The 17,933-nt window shown below is 58.5% G+C and overlaps 5 protein-coding genes across 5 annotated transcripts in view; 3 read left to right on the top strand and 2 right to left on the bottom strand.

The window, feature by feature from the left end:
• Positions 1 to 697, bottom strand: part of VDAG_09773 (uncharacterized protein) — a gene marked incomplete at both ends in the record, with an annotated part of 2,080 nt that extends 1,383 nt beyond the window's left edge. Inside the window, 2 exons of the mRNA XM_009654632.1 lie at positions 55 to 205; positions 270 to 697. Coding sequence (XP_009652927.1) covers positions 55 to 205; positions 270 to 697 — 579 coding nt within the window. The remainder of the gene's footprint in view (positions 1 to 54; positions 206 to 269) is intronic.
• A 1,280-nt stretch (positions 698 to 1,977) lies between these two features.
• VDAG_09772 (1-acyl-sn-glycerol-3-phosphate acyltransferase beta) lies at positions 1,978 to 2,943 on the top strand (the record flags this gene model as incomplete). Its single annotated transcript, XM_009654631.1, has 2 exons — positions 1,978 to 2,695; positions 2,753 to 2,943. 2 exons carry the CDS (start codon positions 1,978 to 1,980, stop codon positions 2,941 to 2,943), a joined length of 909 nt encoding a protein of 302 aa, XP_009652926.1.
• An 8,223-nt stretch (positions 2,944 to 11,166) lies between these two features.
• Positions 11,167 to 12,530, top strand: VDAG_09771 (uncharacterized protein; the record flags this gene model as incomplete). The annotated part of the gene is made up of 2 exons (XM_009654630.1): positions 11,167 to 11,958; positions 12,018 to 12,530. The coding sequence occupies 2 exons, from the start codon at positions 11,167 to 11,169 to the stop codon at positions 12,528 to 12,530; spliced, it is 1,305 nt and encodes a 434-aa protein (XP_009652925.1).
• A 725-nt stretch (positions 12,531 to 13,255) lies between these two features.
• VDAG_09770 (nucleotide excision repair protein RAD23) lies at positions 13,256 to 15,017 on the top strand (the record flags this gene model as incomplete). The annotated part of the gene is made up of 7 exons (XM_009654629.1): positions 13,256 to 13,405; positions 13,523 to 13,570; positions 13,662 to 13,734; positions 13,811 to 13,890; positions 13,947 to 14,267; positions 14,318 to 14,830; positions 14,886 to 15,017. Exons 1-7 carry the CDS (start codon positions 13,388 to 13,390, stop codon positions 15,015 to 15,017), a joined length of 1,185 nt encoding a protein of 394 aa, XP_009652924.1. The 5' UTR covers positions 13,256 to 13,387.
• Positions 15,018 to 15,649: 632 nt separating this feature from the next.
• VDAG_09769 (uncharacterized protein) lies at positions 15,650 to 17,452 on the bottom strand (the record flags this gene model as incomplete). The annotated part of the gene is made up of 1 exon (XM_009654628.1): positions 15,650 to 17,452. One exon carries the CDS (start codon positions 17,450 to 17,452, stop codon positions 15,650 to 15,652), a length of 1,803 nt encoding a protein of 600 aa, XP_009652923.1.
• Positions 17,453 to 17,933: the final 481 nt, after the last annotated feature.

Below are 17,933 nucleotides of genomic sequence, written 5' to 3'. Positions count from 1 at the left end.
GTTGCCAGTTGACTGAGAACTGTCCGTCCGAAGCCGAGCGATTCCTGTTGTGACCTGCTTCAACTTGGGCGTGTGCGCGCCCACGAGAGGCGATTCGAGGAGAGCGTCGGTCCGGGGCAGATCCGGCACTGGTTCCTCCTGGCTCTTGGCTTTTGACCAGTATGCCTCGAGGAGGCCGGTCCGCTTGCGGTCCTCTGCCAGCTTGCTATGGGGGGTTACAAATTAGCCATCTGGGTTCTTTGGCAAAAGGATCAGTGATCGGGCCTCACACTGCCAGCTCCTTGAGCCCGTCGGCATGACGCCAGGCGCGGCCTAGCCTTCCATAGCTTAGGGGCACGAGAACACCGACGGCAATCATGCGCGCATTGCGGGCATCCTCTTCGTCGCAGGGCATGTTGACGAAGGCGCTCAGCCCTGCATGGGCACCTTCGTGGACGAAATAGATGAGATCATCGGAGACCGTGTGCAGGCCGGATGGCAAGCTTTTGTACTCGACGAGACCCTCGAGCTCGATGCCGGGGGCAGCCTGCTTCCAGGCGATTGTGTAACCGGCTTTGACGTCAAAGTCGATTAGAAAGAGCGCCGAGATGGGTGGCAGGTCTGGGAGGGGGACGACCGTGTTGCTGATGTCGGACGCGAGGTTGACGGAGGGAAGGCGTACGGAGAGGCGAGGCTGGCCTCGACGTGAGGGGTCCATGGTGGGTTGCCTGATGTATCAATCGAAGGTCATGGTCGGGGGCGCTACGACATGCGGCTTGCGAGCGAGCTGCACCTCAGATGCAAGCTGCCGGATGAGTTGGACGGGGACGGGCCTTGGTTGGTGTCGGGAATGGCGCGGGCCAGATTGATGAGCTGGAGCTGGGGACGAGTTGGGTCGGACTGCAGCGAGAATGGAAATCTCCGTGGCACCTTTGTCTCGATGTCGTGCAATCGCAGTTGCGAGAGCTGTCAGTCACAGCCCAATTGACGGAGGCAAGGCAAGCAGCACCCGAGACGAGCCGCAGTCGTCGGGGGATCACGCAGGGGGGGGAGTGACTAAGCAGCGAGAGATAGCGATAACGCTGACCGCTGAACGATGAACGATGAACGATGTGGGGGATTGGCATGGAGGCTTGAAGAAGAACAGAAGACATGTGACGATGTCTCAGAGAGGTGTGCCAGGCTCAGGTTAGGTTCCCATGGTCTCTCGCTCCTCGCATAGAATCGCGTCACCCAGGGCGAGGCTGAAATACTACTTGCAAGGTAAGGTACCTACCTACCTAAGGTGAGTTCGTGGCAGGTGTCCCCGAAACTGTGGAAGACTGAAGGGAGGCAGGCACCTTGGGCACCTCCCGTACCTGACAGAACACCGCAGGCAGGCACGTTGTTGGAGGCAGATGGGGAAAATTCATGGGGGAAGCCTCGGCAATCCTGTGATGTGGCTCACTCAGCCAATGAGCAACCTGCCAACATGGGGCACGAGCCACACATCCCACCAGAAAGAGCACCCCGTCACTGTTGCTGTTGCTGTTGCTGGTGCTGGTGCTGGTGCTGGTGCTGGTGCTGGTGCTGGTCTGGCGCAGTTGCTGGCGCGGGTGGCAGCTTCCACTCTCCACCCCACCAGCCCGACCTTTTGGACTTGTGACCCGCCATTTTTGTCTCCTTTGGCGTCCCAGTTGCTTGCGGTGAGCCGCTGCACCCCTTGACCATTCTCCTCGCCCAACCTGAACGAACTGGATCCTTTGTTAGCAAGACTCCTCTTCTTGGTCACGGCTTGTTTTATGATGCGACTCCCACTGCCATACTAGCTCCGACATCTCTCTCCCGGCATACCTTTCTCGCCCCCGTTTTCTCGAGAGCGCATACCGAACCAAAGCACCCCGCCATCGACGCCTCACGGCCTCGTCCTTCACCCTCAACACTTGGAACTTCGTTGCCGCGCGCCCCAGACAGATCCTTGGCCGAACCCAACCCCGTCGCGGGCACCCCGAAACCGCCATGTCCGGCATTCTCGGTTATCTCTACAAGTTCTTCGTCGGCTACTTCGCCCTGACAGTTGCTCTCTACATGCTATCTATCGTCGTTCCCAAGGCCGCCTTCGGTGCGCGTGTCCTTGCCGCCTACGTCTGTCTCATTGCGGCCGCCCTCTACGGTGCCCTCGCCGCCATACTCTTGCGCCTCATCGGCAACCCCGGCAGCTCCCAGTGGGCTACGGCCCGCTTCTTCAAATGGATCATGCTTGTGGCCACCGGTGTCATCTTCGAGATTGAGGACCCCAAAAATATCCTCGAGACGACACGGCCCGCCGTCTTCATCGGCAACCACCAGACCGAGCTCGACGTGCTCATGCTTGGCGCCCTCTTCCCCAAGAACTGCAGCGTCACCGCCAAGTCTTCCCTCAAGAAGACGCCGTTCCTCGGCTGGTTCATGAGCCTCAGCGGCTCCGTCTTCATCGACCGCAAGAACTCGAAGGATGCCCGCGAGGCCATGGCCGGCGCCGCCAAAGACATGCAGGCGCGCAGGCAGAGCGTGTACATGTTCCCCGAGGGCACCCGCAGCTACGCCAAGGACCCGACTTTGCTGCCCTTCAAGAAGGGCGCATTCCATCTCGCCGTCCAGGCTGGCGTCCCCATTGTGCCCTGCGTCGTTGCCAACTATAGCCACATTCTCTGGGTCAAGGGTCTCGTCTTCAACGGCGGGAAAATCCCCGTCAAAGGTATGTTCTGGTGCCGCCACCGGTCATGTTGAAAATCGCTGCTAACCCAATCGCTAGTCCTCGACCCCATTCCCACCACAGGCCTCACGTCGGCCGATGTCGACGAGCTGACGAGGTCAACACAGGAGCTCTTCATGAGGGAGCTCGTCAGCCTGACTGAGAGGGCCCAGGGTCGCAAGATTGCCATGCCCGCCGTTATTGACACGACGAAGACGCTCAAGGCAACGGGCGTCAACACATCCTCCTAGTTCGCCATCCTAGCGACACCAGCGTGTAACAAACGCGAGCACACCACCCTCCGGCCATTGGCGCACACGGGACACGACAGACGACCACTTCGTCACACTATATCATGAAGACATGTCGACCATGGGTAGGGCAGAGCTCGAAACGGACTGGCATGGACATCTTGATACCCCCAATAGAGGCAGCATCTCCTTTTCTCCCGGCCACGAACCCCGGCATGAACGGTGCGACGGGTTTCGAGAGGCCTTTTTCTCCAGCATAGGTTATAGATGCATTGGCTTGACACGGGACGTTTTCTTTCTGCGGACATTGATGGATATTGAGTCTACTTTCATCTTTTGTCGATTAACATCTTCTGATTGACTTGCATGTGAAACATGGTGTCTACGTGATCAGTTGGCCGATGGAGGACTCACAGGATGCCGTGGCTTACATCGTGTCACATGTTCCCGGAAGCGCTCACACGACTTGCCTATCACTTGACAACGCTCGACCATCTTTGAAGCGCATGAACGTCCAGCTCTCTCGGTTTCTTGCCGCGGTGTATCTCATCCAGTGTCCGACAGACTGGCACGTGATGGACGCAATCCCTTTGTTTTTTAGCCTTCGGTATATGTGCCATCCCAGGCCAGGGTTGGCGTGCAACGAAGCGCTGCCGTGCTGAATGACCTGTCACCAACAGCCTAATCCGAAGTCAAGGTACGAATTTGGAATATGAGATATGGAGGACTTGGGTATATCCCGAATCCACAGCCACGTTTGCTTCGTAAATGGTACTGAAACCAAATGGCTTGCCAGGACAATACAAGCCAGACACTTCCAACGGCAATTGGAGACATCACACTTCACTTGAAGTGAACCTACATCAATGCATTCAGAGAAGGAGTCTCGTCTGTGCTATGTGCACGTTGTATGTCGCGACTGTTTGTCTAAGTCTAGACGATGATAGTTAGCATTGTCAGCAACGAAACAGAACAGACTGACACCCGTGTGCACTCGAAACCAGCATTGCTTCGCGTCGTCCATATTTAATTGCCCACAAATAACAGCGGAACGAGATCCTCGATGTGTTTATGGTGCAGTCCCGAAGCCAACATCAGTTATCAAAGCCGTGCAGCACGCCACATGTTCAGATCCCCGAGATGGATGCAGGCCTCATACAACCCAACTTTTGTCTTGATTCATCAGGCGCGCGCCCTCGCTTCAGTTTCTGGTGATGGTCTGTAACCACCCACATGACGGAACTCCAGACAGCTTCTCACGTGTGTCCAGTCTCGCGGGACTGACAAGACGTGGCGCTGCATTATCAACCCAAGTCTCACTGGGCAACCTTGTCTACGCCGGGGCTCGCAGCAAGGATTCAATGCTAGCTTCGAAGGTTTCACAAACCATTGCAGGCTGTACAACAGAGCAGAGCCCTTTCATCATATCGGCCTGGTAGCACAAAAGGCGCACCACAGAAGCCAGCCAGCCACCATCTGCCATGCCGACCCGAGCCCTCTCACCAAACGTCCCAAAGGAATAATCTCGCACCAGCCAAGACGCCCGAGGCCTTGCCGACGAGGCAGAACAGGGCACAAAAAGCCTACCGGTTCATGACGCTTGCGCCTCCAGCGTGCCGGAAGCAACCCCCGGCCCTGGCAGTGACGATCACTCGAACTAGTAAATCGCCGACGCAACCGCGCGGATGCACGACTGGTCTGACAGTAATATCCGGGCACACGGGAGACGAACCTACGGCAGGGATACTGACTTGCACAGAAACATGGTCGCCGTTGAAGGGCAAAGGGGGGCGGGAGAGCACTCTGTCACGGCGAACCCAATGTTGAAGCCTCGACTTGGGGAACAGAGCCCAGGGCCCTCCCGCCCATTGTCCCGCCGCTCGCTCTGCCGCAATTTACAAGATGGCAAGGAGCAGTGTCGGCGCCGTGCACCACGCACCCTGTCTGAACTTGATCGTCGGCATTGCAAGGCGAGGAGAGCTGGCACTCCCGGGACCTTTACCACCTCCCCTGGTAAAGAAACGTAAAAGCCGCGAAGGAGGCTTGTTGCACAGTATTCACCTCTCGCCATCCACAAGGGGGCAGCCACAGGGACCACCCCCCCGTCTCGTCCTGCCGTCCCCTCCTTGTCATAGACTGGCCTGCACGGCACACACCCACGACCCAGAAGCTTCGAAGAATGATCCTTTCATCTCCCGCAGGATTCGAGAATAGAGTACACTGATGTGCGGCTCCAGGCTCTACATGTACGCCCCTTGAGTCACGTCGGCCGGACACTTTACGCGTGGTGGAGGTCGAGCGAACCGAGGGGAGAGTGAGAAGAAAAAAAAAACCACTTTACGCGTTGTCACACCTCCGGGACACTCCGGCGTCGCCCACGCATCAGGGGGGGGCAAAAGGGGCCTTCTCTCAACCCCGTCGAGCACCGCCGCCCGTCCGCCCCAGCCACCTGGAATTTTCTCTCAGACGAGTTCTTCCAACAGTGCTTGAAGCCCTAGCCCAGCCCCTCCCCCAGGTCAATCGTCAGTCTGGGCGCGTCGCCTTTACACATTGCCCAGCAACCGCAGATCTTATAGCTGTCCAAGCAGAACTCATCCCGTCAGGCCGAGACACCTGTCATAACACGGCGAAGAAAAGAGGCCCGAGGACAGGGAACACACCAGAAGGGATCCCATGGATTCCGAGGGCTCTGAAGCGAGGCCTTGAGAGAGAGAGCTGCACACAAAACTGCGGCAGGCTGCCGGCACGGCGCGGAGTGGTCAGGGCACACACACACACTCGCACACACGCCAACACGGACAAGGGCGCCGCGGGCCGGAGTGGCACCGGTGTTTGAGGCGGAAGGGTCCTGGGCACCAAGAGGGTCTCTTGGTCCACGCCACGTTGAATGACTAGCCCTACCTTGGTGTCTGGTACGGGCACACTCGGACATCGGGCATCTGCAAAGGACTCAAGGGTCGATTCGAGGCGGAGGAGTTAAAAATTGAGTATGCCTTTGAGGTAGGTACAGGAGGCACTTGGACGTCTTGTTTGACAACCTGCATGCGCGCCTGGGCTTCTGCTCTCTGCCATCTGAAGTGGTGTGGCCCTCGACTCGCGACGATGGCCACGTTGAGCAAGGATCCGTGCGCCGGGGAAGGGCCAGCGTTACATCAGGGGGAAATCGAGAAGGGAAGCAGATAGAGAAAGCAATTTGAGTTGTACCCCGAGCCAACAGGATCGGGCGTGTATGTGAAGAAAGTCAGACGCAAAGGGAAAATCACACGTGGGTGCTGTGATCCATTCCTTCGACGAAATCCGATTTGATCATGTCTCGTCAAACTGCGACGAGGACGAGCGCGAGTCAAACACCCAGAAGGAAAAGCCCCGACCGTCCAGTACAGCAGACAGCAGACAGCAGACAGCAGACAGCAGACAGCAGACAGCAGACAGCAGACAGCAGACAGCAGACAGCAGACAGCAGACAGCAGACAGCAGACAGCAGAAAGACAGGACCCAGACGCGCTATGATCTCCTCAGTGTTCTAGCTCCCTCGCTCTTCTGAAACTACCGCACTGGCGGGACGGGGCGTCGTCCTCTGTTCAAGCCCAGATCTTGTGTTTCCCAGCGACGGGACCAAACCCTGGGTTGGTGCCTCGACTGCGTTGTTTGTTTGTTGTGTTCGAGTAGTTCGTCGGGACCGACTGCAGAGCAGAAAGCGGAGGCCGATGGATCGGTTCCTCCATCAATCTGTCGTGCATCAATGGTTTCCGTCCTTGCTTCCCGCGGGGCCCTGACGAACGGCTCACCATGGTCAATTTTGCTCACTTGCGCCGTGCCCTAACCTTCTTCGTCTTGCACATGGCCTTTTCTCCATTTGGCGGCGCCGCCCTGCCCAAGGTGCCTTGCCCCAGAGGACAGGGAGGGTGTGTGTCTCTCTCCCTCTCTCGATCCGAAGCTTGTCCTACGGGACATGTCAAGTCATGTCAGGCGTTGTCAAGCAGGCTTTGGAGCCTATCTAGCTCGGCAATTCATTTATACAACGCCTCTCATCATTTCCCAAATCGAAATCGATCGTCATCGAAACAGTGCCTCGGGGGAAGAGGAAGATGACCAAGAGTTTTCCCAACCCTTTCTGCCCGTGCCGTGCCCTCGGCTCCCACCATGTGAGGCAGGCCCTGTCCCCATGACGATGATCGCAAGCATGACTTCCAGGCCCTTTCCCAGCCGAAACAGAGGACCGACAGACGAGAGAACGGTCTCGACTCTGGAAATACTGGGTACAGCGGAGTGAGAGCCCAACGACCGTCTTCACGGCCAAATTGAGGTACATGTAGTTATTAGTGGACGACGTCAGTGACCAGCTCTGCCTCGAGTCCCACCCTCTTCACACCCAGCCAGCGCCTCGCACAAGGCCGAGCTCCATCTGAGCCTTACATGCAGGTACCGGACTGCCCCGAGTCGAGCAAATCAAGAGTGCAGGCTGGCCCCGCGGATGACCCAACCGGGCCCTCACCTGGATGGATGGTGTAGGTGTAGTAGCAGGACTGGGCGGTGGTGTGGTGCGCTGCGGTGCGGTACGGCGATTTGTCTCAGCTTGATCGCTACAGGGTCGCTGTCACCATCTGCCGTCCAGTGCCCTTGACTCATCCGAATGATGCCATGAAGTATTGAGCAGCGCCGAGAGGGAAAAAATAGCTGTGCGCACTTTGATCCATCATCGGCACAAATCGGCGAATGTGTACTGTACAGTACCGTGTAGCTCGGGTTGATAGTCAGAGCAGGGTCCGACGAGGTCACCCCATTCATTCATTGCTCGTGCGAATGCCACGCTGCCATCAGGGGAGCTTGGGACGCAAGCTGTCCCCTCTACCTAGCTGTCTGGCCCCTTAACTCCCCGTCCCCCCTTGGCCGCCGGCCTATGAGACACTGGTCATGTTCCATCGGCCAATCGAAGACGCCGTCTTCCTTCTCTCCATTACTTTCTTTTGATGGCCTGTCCGTTATTGTCTGTATGTCGCAGCTTCGCCCCCAGGATGCGATTTCCCCCCTGCCTGTCTACCCTGGACCTGGGGAAGGGGCCCAGCTCCCTCCCTTCATCCCGTCGTGTTGTGCCGTTGCTGCTACCCGCTGCTTCAGCTGTCATGCGACAGGTGAACAGAGAGGACAAGACGGCATACACCAGATGTCTGGAACATAGCCGACCTCGCTGCTTTGCCGAGAAGAGCATGTCACCGAACCGACGACATCAAGGAGAACAAGCATGACCCCTCGAGCTACATGTCAGTATTGACCTCAGAATGACAACAGGCGACGGGCTTCCCCTCCCGCTTAGGTACTCAACGAAGCCGAGAGGAGGGGCGTATATGAAAACAAGGACACAAAATTACCTCCTCCCCACAATCTGTCAAGACGACGACGAGTCCCACCCTGAAGCCGTCGATGGGTCCCTCTTCGCTGCCAACTTTGCCCAGACACAGGAGGACAACAGCGAAGCAGATGCGCACCGGCGAAAGGGTGTGGTGGGTGCCAGAAGCCAACGGCACCGGCAGATGTTGAGGGGGTCCTGCATGATCATGGCGTACAGCCTGTGGCTCATTGGCACATGTGCGTTGCTTCTGGCAGTTCCGGATCTTCCTCTCTCTCTCTCTCACACACACACAGCCCCTCTACCGCCCCCCTCCTCCTCCATTGGCCCCTACACCCCTCCCATGAGCAGGGATTCTGATGATGGGCCTCTACGCAATCGGGTCAATTGGATGCAACTGGGCAAAGGCCTTTCATTTTGCTTCCCTGAGGATGAAGGAAGAAAAAAAAAAAAACTCTGATCATAGCCAGGGTTCTGGCCGATCCTGCCCCATACCTCGTCAGGTACCGTACCGGACTTTGAGGTAAAGAGGTAGGCGGGTGCATCTGCGCAGAGAAAGCTCGACATCCAGGCTCCCGATTCTGGCTGGAGCTCATGCAGAGCTGATCATACAGTACGCCATGTTTTTGCTGACAATGCATGCAGTACAGAAAAGAATAAAGCTCTCCTCTCTTTCTCTCGCCCTCCCTTGTCCCATTGTCCCATGGTGTTAACACAGCATTGTAAATAAACAAAATAACAATGCGCACGGGAGACCTGGGGGCGAGCAAGCGAGCAAGCGAGCGAGCGGGTGGGCGGGTTGAGGGAGGCTTTCGCTGCGGTAAGAGATGGGGCTAACCCGGCTATGAACTGGGAACTGGGATGAGGCTGGCTCTCGGTGCGGAGGGGCGCTCCCCCTCTCACGACCCAAGTCCTAAGAACCCACTGGTTGTAACGGTGTCAGTCCGCTTCCGGCCGCAAGTAAACAAACGGGTGTTATGAAAGAGGGAGAAAAAGGTGACATGTGAGGCTTCATCGGACGGAGCTGACCATGGCGCAAGTTGTCTGATGGCGTCGCCAACCTTTTGCACTAAATCATCTCGGAGATGAAGAAAGAGGGGAAGCTCACGAGCGAGGGCAGAATTTGGGCACGCCAGAAGGACGAAAGGGAAAAAAACAAACGCCTTGGGTATCGTCATCGTGGTGGTGGTGGTGATGGTGGTGGTGGCAGTCCAGAGTCTGGATCTGGCTTACACAAGACAAGGGCTGGTTCTTGCAGGTAATACACATGCATGCGAAAAGGCAGATAGGCTGGCCAGAGTCATGCCCTGTCGTAGCCGGCAGACTATTGTCTGGAATCAGGCGACAATGACGTGCTCACTTTGACTCGAAGACCGGTCGATGCGAACGTTACTTCTCTGGCCTGCACAGTGAGGTACATGTAAAGGTAGGCAGATAGCGAGCAAGCAGCAGGCTTGCGTGCTCAGCTGGGTGGCTCGCTCCTCGAGAAGCAATCCATGTCGTTGGGAGCGAGGCTCTCCTTGGCCATCTGTCGGTACCACACACACACACACACGCCCTCAACGCCCCAACGGCGCAGAGTTGCATCAAAGCCCATTGGGGGGATACTCGAGATTGCGATGATGTACGGCAGCTTCTAGCTCCAGCATTGGTGCTCGCCGAGCTGCAACGGCTCCTCGTTGGCTGTTGGACCATTGGACCATTGGACTGTTGTGTCTCGTTTCGCGTCGCCGTCGCGTCGACCACGCGATCATTTCCCGCTGCTTCCCAACATTCGCAATCTGCCATGGTGTCTTCCCATGCGCTTCTGGCCCTCTTGTCCGCTGCGATTGTGCTGCTTTTTTACCTTTGCCATGAGGGCACTCTCTCGTCACCCTGCAGCACACCATCCAGAACCATGCCTGGGTTGCGCCAGCACGGACAAGGATGTCGGTCGGTGTTTCGCAGCTTCGCTCCAGATGCCCCCACCGCGGTATCGCCATGATCCTTGCACCTCCACCAGGGCGGTCCACCACCCCGTCGTGAGAAAACCGTGGGCCAGGCGGTCGTGGTGGAAGAGGTGTGTGCGTAACTCTCGATCCTCCTGTATCTGGGCTGCTGCGCGCTCTGGGTGGAAACGCGATGCACACCCCCTCCCCCCACCACACCCAGAGCCGGGTCAAGGTACTCACGGGAAAGGGAGGGAGCAAAACGAAGAAGAAGAGAGGAGGAGGAGGCAGAAAAGGTGGACAAGGACAAGCAACATCCAAGCTGCCACGCTCCCAGCCAGACAAAAAAAAAAGGCGTGGCCCACGACATTGGGATACCTACTTTAATCCATGGCCCCCAGCTTCCCTCTTACACTACCAGCTTCGCTCGTCATTTCTCATTCTTGCTTCCTCTCCGCAGTCCCCGAGATCACCTCTTCCCCAGGCCTCATAGTGCGGACCTCCGGTTGAAACATCCTACTGTCCTTCGCTTCAACTCTCCTTCGCTCACACTCGCTCACACTCGCTCCCTCGCTCACTCGCTCACGCCCAGCCACTCACACCACGCAGCTGGAGGCCTGGCATCCCGTCTTTTCCTCCACCTATACGTTATACCCACTACATTCGAGTCCTGGCCCAGTCGTCGACCAACCCAAGAGGAACAACTCAACACTTTCTTCCCATGTATACAGCTCTTGAGCCGTCCCCCAACAACACCAACACAAACCTTCACTTCGGAACCGCGAGGGCCTTCAGTCTCCGCCTCTACTTATCTACACCACCAACACCAAGGCGCCGCATCCCCCGGACTGGGACATACCTATAGCTTGTCTTGACTGACAAGTCGCCTCACTATTTGTACCTCCACACCACATTCATCTGTATTGCTTTGACAGCACACCCGCCACGATGAGCTTCCTTCGGGCTCTACCGCTGGTGATCGGTACCGTCGCCCTCCTTGCCACGGCCGCCATCTTGATCGTCCACATTGTGCTCGCCACGCACATCTCTCGCACATCCCCTGTCCAGGCCGCCGCTGGCGTGTCGGCGGCCTTGGAAGGTCTCGTGCTCATCATCCTAGCATGGTCGTACTCGAGGTACGTCTTCACCGCCCGGGCGGTTTCGTCACGGAGCCCGGTCGTCGTGTTCGGCATCAGCCTGGCGGCCTGTGTCGTCGCCACGGCCGCGTCGATAGCTGCCGTCGTTTGCTTGAGCAAGACGGCATCCGACCTCCCCCACTCTGTCATGGGTGCCGATCAGAACAACTTCCTCGTGGGATCCTCCACCGTCCTTGGTCTTTCCTTTGCCTGCCAAATCGTCTTTATCAGCCTCCACTTCGTCTGGACGCCCGTGCCGCACCACAGGGGCCGCCTGCACCACGCCGACGAGCCTCGCCGGTTGCCGCAGATGCACGTCAAGTCCATCCGTTACAGCCAAACGTCGCCGACGCCCATCTGCACCAGAGACACCATCTCCATGGACTCGAGGTCGCCGCCGCAGTCGAGCAGCGGCCGATCGGCGACGGAGACGATGAGCTCGTTCCGGTCGTGCCTGTCCCACGTCGTCCGACCAGTGACGTCCAAAACGCGCCTCTTGTCCACAAGAGAGAAATACCGGCACTCGACGGACTCGCACTCGATCCGCGAGGACAGCTTTGACTCCTGGGACACTTCAACCGTGGACCTCCACAACCGCATGACGGTGCTGGGCACCGCCTCGCTCGTCACACCCCCGCGTCTGCTCGAGACAATTCCGGCCAGCCCGACGACGAGCAGGAGCACCAGCCCCGGGGTTTCCCCTCGACCTTGGTGCCGCCGCCGCGGGTGCGGGGCAGGAGCAGGAGCTTCAGCCCGGCGAGGCGGCCCGCAGAGCAACTCGCCCGAGCTCGAGGGCCCGGGCGAGGCCAACATCCACCCCCCTCTTCCGCTCCGACTCGCCCCGTGCCGCCGCCTAACGTCACGCCCGGCACCGTCGTCGTCGCATCGCCCAATGCCGGCCAGGTCATCTCCGACCGGAAGAGCGTCCGCCGGATGCGAGGCAGCAGCCTCGCCAACGGCCAGTCGCCGCTCAGCCACCAGAGCAGCTTTGAGTTCCTGCCCTCGTCGTCGGTCAACGAGCAGGACGAGGTCGAGGAGCAGAGCGAAATCGAGTCGCCCAGCGAGCGCAAGATGACGCCGCCCATCCCCGAGTGGATCTTGACCGCTGGGTCCAGGTCAAGCCTCACCGGGTACCAGAGCCGCAAGCTCAGGATCTATGCCGACCCCGGCTGCTGAGCGCCCATGTGCATGTGCCCTGCCTGCCTCGAGGTGCAGCAGCGGCGAGACCTGTGATGGCTGGCTTCACCAGGCGGAAGAAGTTCCCGAGCCATTCGTTGGACGAAGGCTCATCGTCATGATACATGTTTCATTTTCTTTGTCAGGAAAGGAAGGGAGGGAAAGATGGCCTGAGGAACGGGCACTACTTAAAAGAGAGATACCATTTGTTATTTATGATTCAGCGAGGCGTTGAAAGAGGTGGGTCGAAATGGCGAGGTTAGAGAGGGAAGGAAAATCATGAGGTAGACGCTGGAAGCCTGCAAAACCTCTGAGAGGACACTCGGAGAGGACAACTCGGAGAGGGCAAAGAGGGCAAGAATAAATCAATGATATGACGCCGGTCCGAGGATTGGACATGGTTGTCCATGTTGTTTGTTACTTGTGTGCAGTGATGGTGTCAGGGAAAGGTCAGGATGCTTCACGTGCACCGCCACACCAAGGGAGGTAGGTACCTTAGGTACCTTACTGTACCTGCCTCCCTCGCACCGTTTAGGCAACCGGTGAGAAGGAAAGCCCCCAAACCCCACCTTCCCGCTCGAGGGACCGCTGGCTCCTTCTGCACCAGGACCAGTCGAGGGACCTCCAGTCCAGGTTGCCCTTCACTTCGTCATCTTCCCTCACCCACCTACCTGCCTTACCCGCATAAACAAACTTCTTCGCGCCTTGCCGGGAACAACCCCAACAACACCACCCTATATCCTGCATTGCAGACTGCTGGCCCTTCTCCGCCGTCCCAGCTTCACCTCGAGCCGACTCACCTCACATTCTCCCACCGACCTCTGTAGCTCCGAGCTGCACCCTGCCCCCTCGCCAAGATGAAGGTCACCTTTAAGGTATGGAAGCTATCCTCATCCCCGCCACCCGCCCCCAAAGCTCTCCCTCTGTCGCCGTCATGTCGACGCCGTTTGACCTGGTATGGAAAAGAAAACGAACGCTAACCCAACGTGCAGGACCTCAAGCAGAACAAGTTCACGCTTGACGTCGAACCCACCGACCTCGTACGTCCTCTTCCCCCCGCACACCGATCAAAATCAGAGCCGAAGCTGTACCCATCTCTGTTGACCCGACCAAAGCTAACCCCTTGCCTAGATCTCTACTGTGAAGCAAAGAATCTCAGAGGAGAAGGGATGGGATGCCAAGGAGCAGAAGCTTATCTACTCTGGTATGCGACCGCGGCTCGGCTCCCACGACGTGCTGCAACTTCCTTGCTGTGCAACTTTTGCGCTGACCTAATCCAGGCAAGATCCTAAAGGACGAGGAGACTGTTGAGTCGTACAAGATCGAGGAGAAGGGATTCGTCGTTTGCATGATCCAGAAGGTTGGCATCACTGCTTTTTCCATCCACGAAATCCCTGTTGGCTAACCATTGCGCAGCCCAAAGCCAAGCCTGCCGCACCTGCTGCCTCCTCATCCGCTGTGCCCTCGACCCCGGCGCAGCCTGTTGCCGCGACCCCAGCTGTTCCTGCCGCTCCTCAGGCTTCGACCCAGGCCGCCGTGCCTTCGACCCCGACCCCCGCCGCTAGGGTTGGCGCTGGTGGCGATGGCGCGCCCACTGACCCTTCGATGGCCATGGGCGCTCAGCGTGCCGAGGTTGTCGCTAACATGGAGGCCATGGGCTTTGAGCGCTCCCAGATCGACGCTGCCTTGCGCGCTGCGTTCTACAACCCCGACCGTGCTGTCGAATATCTACTGACGGTAAGTGCCGACCGGAGAACTTGAAGGATCAGGCACTGACTGCGAAACAGGGCATCCCCGAGGACGCTCAGCGCGAGCAGGAGCAGCGCCAGGCGCCGTCCGCGCCCGCCGCCGCTCCCGCCCAGCCTGCCGGTGGCGACAATGCAGGTGATGACGGCAACGTGAACCTCTTTGATCTTGCGGCTCAGCAGCGGGGTGGCAGTGGACGTGGCAGCGGTGGCCCTGGTGCTGGTGCCGCTGCTGCTGCAGGTGCCGGAGCTGGTGCTGCTGCTGGCATTGCCGCCGCCGCCGCTGCTCAAGGCGGAGGCTTTGGCAACCTGGACTTCCTGCGGAACAACGCGCAATTCCAGCAGCTTCGCCAGGTCGTTCAGCAGCAACCCCAGATGCTTGAGCCCATTCTCCAACAACTCGGTGCCGGCAACCCTCAGCTCGCGCAATTGATCGCTAACAACCCTGACCAATTCCTGAGTCTGCTCGGCGAGGATGTCGATGATGATGTGCCCCTGCCTCCCGGCGCCCAGGCGATTAGTGTCACCGAGGAGGAGCGGGATGCCATCGAGCGCGTATGTTTTCCCTTCAATTTATTACTATCAAGATGACCGACTGACTCGTCTCTAGCTTTGTCGTCTTGGCTTTGACCGCGACCAGGCCATTCAGGCTTACTTCGCCTGCGACAAGAACGAGGAGCTCGCGGCGAACTTCCTGTTCGACCAGCCCGAGGACGATGATGACAGACCACAGGGCAACTAAGCAAATGAAAATGTTGCCTTTTTTTTTCTCAACGAATGAATCATGATGGAAGAATGTCGTGACGGGGAAGCAAAAAGTCCCTCCGCGGGTCGTAGCTATAGGATACCTGGAGGAAAGGCTTTCAGCCATGTCAGCCCGGCTCCACACGGGGACGCTGTATATGCGGATGAGGAGGCTTTCCAGGCTTCAGCATGTTGGCCACAGAGGCATTGAAGTCGCCTTACGAGACATGAGAATACAGAGGATTTCAGTTCAACGACGAGAGCGCCCTGAGAATTGATCGCCCCAGGCGATGATCTCGTCCCCCAACGAGGGCCAAGGTCAATCTTGTAACAGCACTTGTTTGGCCTGTTAGCCAATATTACCATTGTGACGTTCGCGTGGAGCAAAACACGAGTGTGTGAACGGAGCTTCCCATTGCTTGACCCAAGTGTCTTCCGAGCCGTTGCTTCTAACGCCTTGCTACCGTCACTTCGGCTATGGGCCAGTTTATATCCCCCCGCGAGACCCAATAACCGAAGGAAGGGGTATCATTATCGATCCGTGTTGTTGCCCGTCCCCGTCCTGTCCCTGAACCCCATCGTTCATCAAACGCACCCCGAACCAAACGCCCGTTAATCGAACGAGCCCGTTTACGCCAGGCTTTCCTCGACAATCTCGCCGTACATGGCGAGGTCGTCCTTCTTCCTCTTCTTCTTGCCCTTCTTCTTCTTGCGGATCTCCTCCTCCTCGGCGGCCAAATCGGCGGCGGCGCCCTCCTCCTCGCCATCGGCCCAGAGCTTCCGGCGCTTCTCCTCCATGGCCGCCTTCTTCTCGTCCTCCTTGGCCTTTTGCGCGGCGTCAAACTCGGCCTTGGCCCTGCGCTGCTCGGCCATGATGGTCTCGGTGGGGACAAACTCCTCCTTGCGCTTGGTCCACTGCTTGTACTCTTGCAGGTCAATCTTGACCGTCTTCTCGCCGACGAGGACGGCGTGGATGCGCGTCGGGTTGAGGCGCTCCTCGCGGTTGAACTTCATCTTGACGTGGCGGCGCGTGCGGCCGGGGAACATGGCCGAGATCATCTGAAAGTCGGTGCCGAACATGCGGAGGCCGCGGTACAGGAGCTCCGTGTCCTCCTCGTTCCAAATGTTGGGGCCGCGAATCTTGGACGTCTTGGGCAGGAAGCTGTTGCTCGTGACGTGGTGGCTGAAGTCGTGCTCCTCCTGCTCCTCGCGCGTGATGCCCTCGGCCAGGTCGCGCTGCTCGGCGCGCGCGTGGGCGTCGACCTGGAGCGAGCGCTGGTCGAGCACAATCTGGCCGTCCACCTCGATGAACTGGGGCCCCAGCGAGTCGAGCTGCAACTGCGCGGGCGCCACCGGCACCGGCGCCGGCGTCGAGTCCTCCTTGTCGATGCCCGGCAACGGCGTGCCCGACGGTTCGGACGGGTCCATGCTGACACCCCGGCCGCTCTTGCTAAGCGCCCGCTGTTTCCTGGCCGCTGCAATCTTGGCCTGCTTTTCGCGCTCCCGCTGCAGGATCTCGTCGTAGCGCTTGAACTTTTTGCCGATGCGCAGGTCCACAGTAAGGTCCTTCAGAGTGAGCACGCTGGGATCCACGGTTTGCTGGTCTGCGTCGTCCGGCGTCGCTGATCGCTCTCGCCGCTTCCTGGGCGCGGGGGTCTCTGCGCCGGTGGCCTCCCCTTCGGCCCCCTCCGCCGACGGCTGTTTCCTCTTCCGAGGCTGCCGTGCTGCGGCTTCACCGTCTTGTGTTGCGCCCATCTTTCTTGTTGGGCGTCGCCTTTTCGGACCTGCGGCTTCGCCATCTGGGCTCGTCTCAGATTCAGCGGCCTCGCCGTTTTCGTCCTCCGTCGGAACAGCTGCGCGCTTGCCGGCTGCCTTCTTGGCGGGTGTCTGCTTCTTGCGTTTCGCAGACGTTGGTTCCGTCGAGGACTGATCGTCTTCTTCTGCTGGTGCAATCTCTATGGTCGGAATGGGTTGGGAGGCATCTGCCGCGGGGTGTTCTGTCGCACCCGCGCTTCCGGACTGACGCGTTGCGGCCGAGGGTGCCGAGGAAGAAACTTTCACAGCAGTGGTGGTGGCCTGCGAGGATTTGATCGAAGCCAATGAACTGCCGTTTTCTATTGGTATTGGTGTTGTACCGGTAGGTGTCGGGTCGGCTGTACTGTCCGCCGTTTTCGGGCTTGTCGACAAGGGCGCATTTTTATCGCTGGATTGTATAGGCGCATCATCTGAATGTCCAGGCTGTAGCACACGAGTTGTCGAGGGTGTAGCGCTCTGGGAGGCGTCCTGTTCTGTGGTGGGTGCGGGTGTTTGGGAGGTCGGAGGAGCGGGTGGTGTGTCGGCGAGGTGTCTGGCGGGTTGCGATGCGCCGGGGACGCGGGGCCTGGCCGTGGGCTTGAAGCCCTTGCCCGTCTTCTTCTTCATCATCGAACTCATTGTGGCGGTTGGCGATCACCAAAGCTAAGACGGTGATAGATGTGCGATGGTGGTGGGGAGTGGCGGGTCTCGTCGCCGCTGCTACATGGCAGATCCAGATGTGCAAGCGTGACAAGTGGATGCTGGTAAAAGAATGAAAAAACGCAATCAAAGTTCAGAGTGGCTGCATGAAAGGGGGGGAGTTGGAAAAAGACTGTTGAAGGGAGCCAGCCGATCCGGAATGCTTTGGGAGGTGGATAAAAAGATTTGGCTTCGGAAGGAGCAGCGATGCAGAAGCAGGAGCAGAAGCAATCAGTGGGGGAACGACCTAGACCAGCCAGGCTGCACCAAAGAACACGAAAAAACAGACCGAAGCTTAGCCGCCTGAACGCACCTGTGCGGGGTCCGACTACCGCACGTGCATCGATAAGATGACGAGGCTCGAAAAGGCTAGCGTCACGCTAACCCCCTTTCAGAGGGGGGACCGCGCTTCCTCTTGCTT

The sequence above is a fragment of the Verticillium dahliae genome, genomic scaffold (genome assembly GCF_000150675.1).
Source record: "Verticillium dahliae VdLs.17 supercont1.27 genomic scaffold, whole genome shotgun sequence".
In the NCBI taxonomy this organism is placed as follows: domain Eukaryota; kingdom Fungi; phylum Ascomycota; class Sordariomycetes; order Glomerellales; family Plectosphaerellaceae; genus Verticillium; species Verticillium dahliae.
The sequence above is the reverse complement of the archived record's forward strand: the minus strand, read 5'-3'. Positions and strand labels throughout refer to the sequence as shown.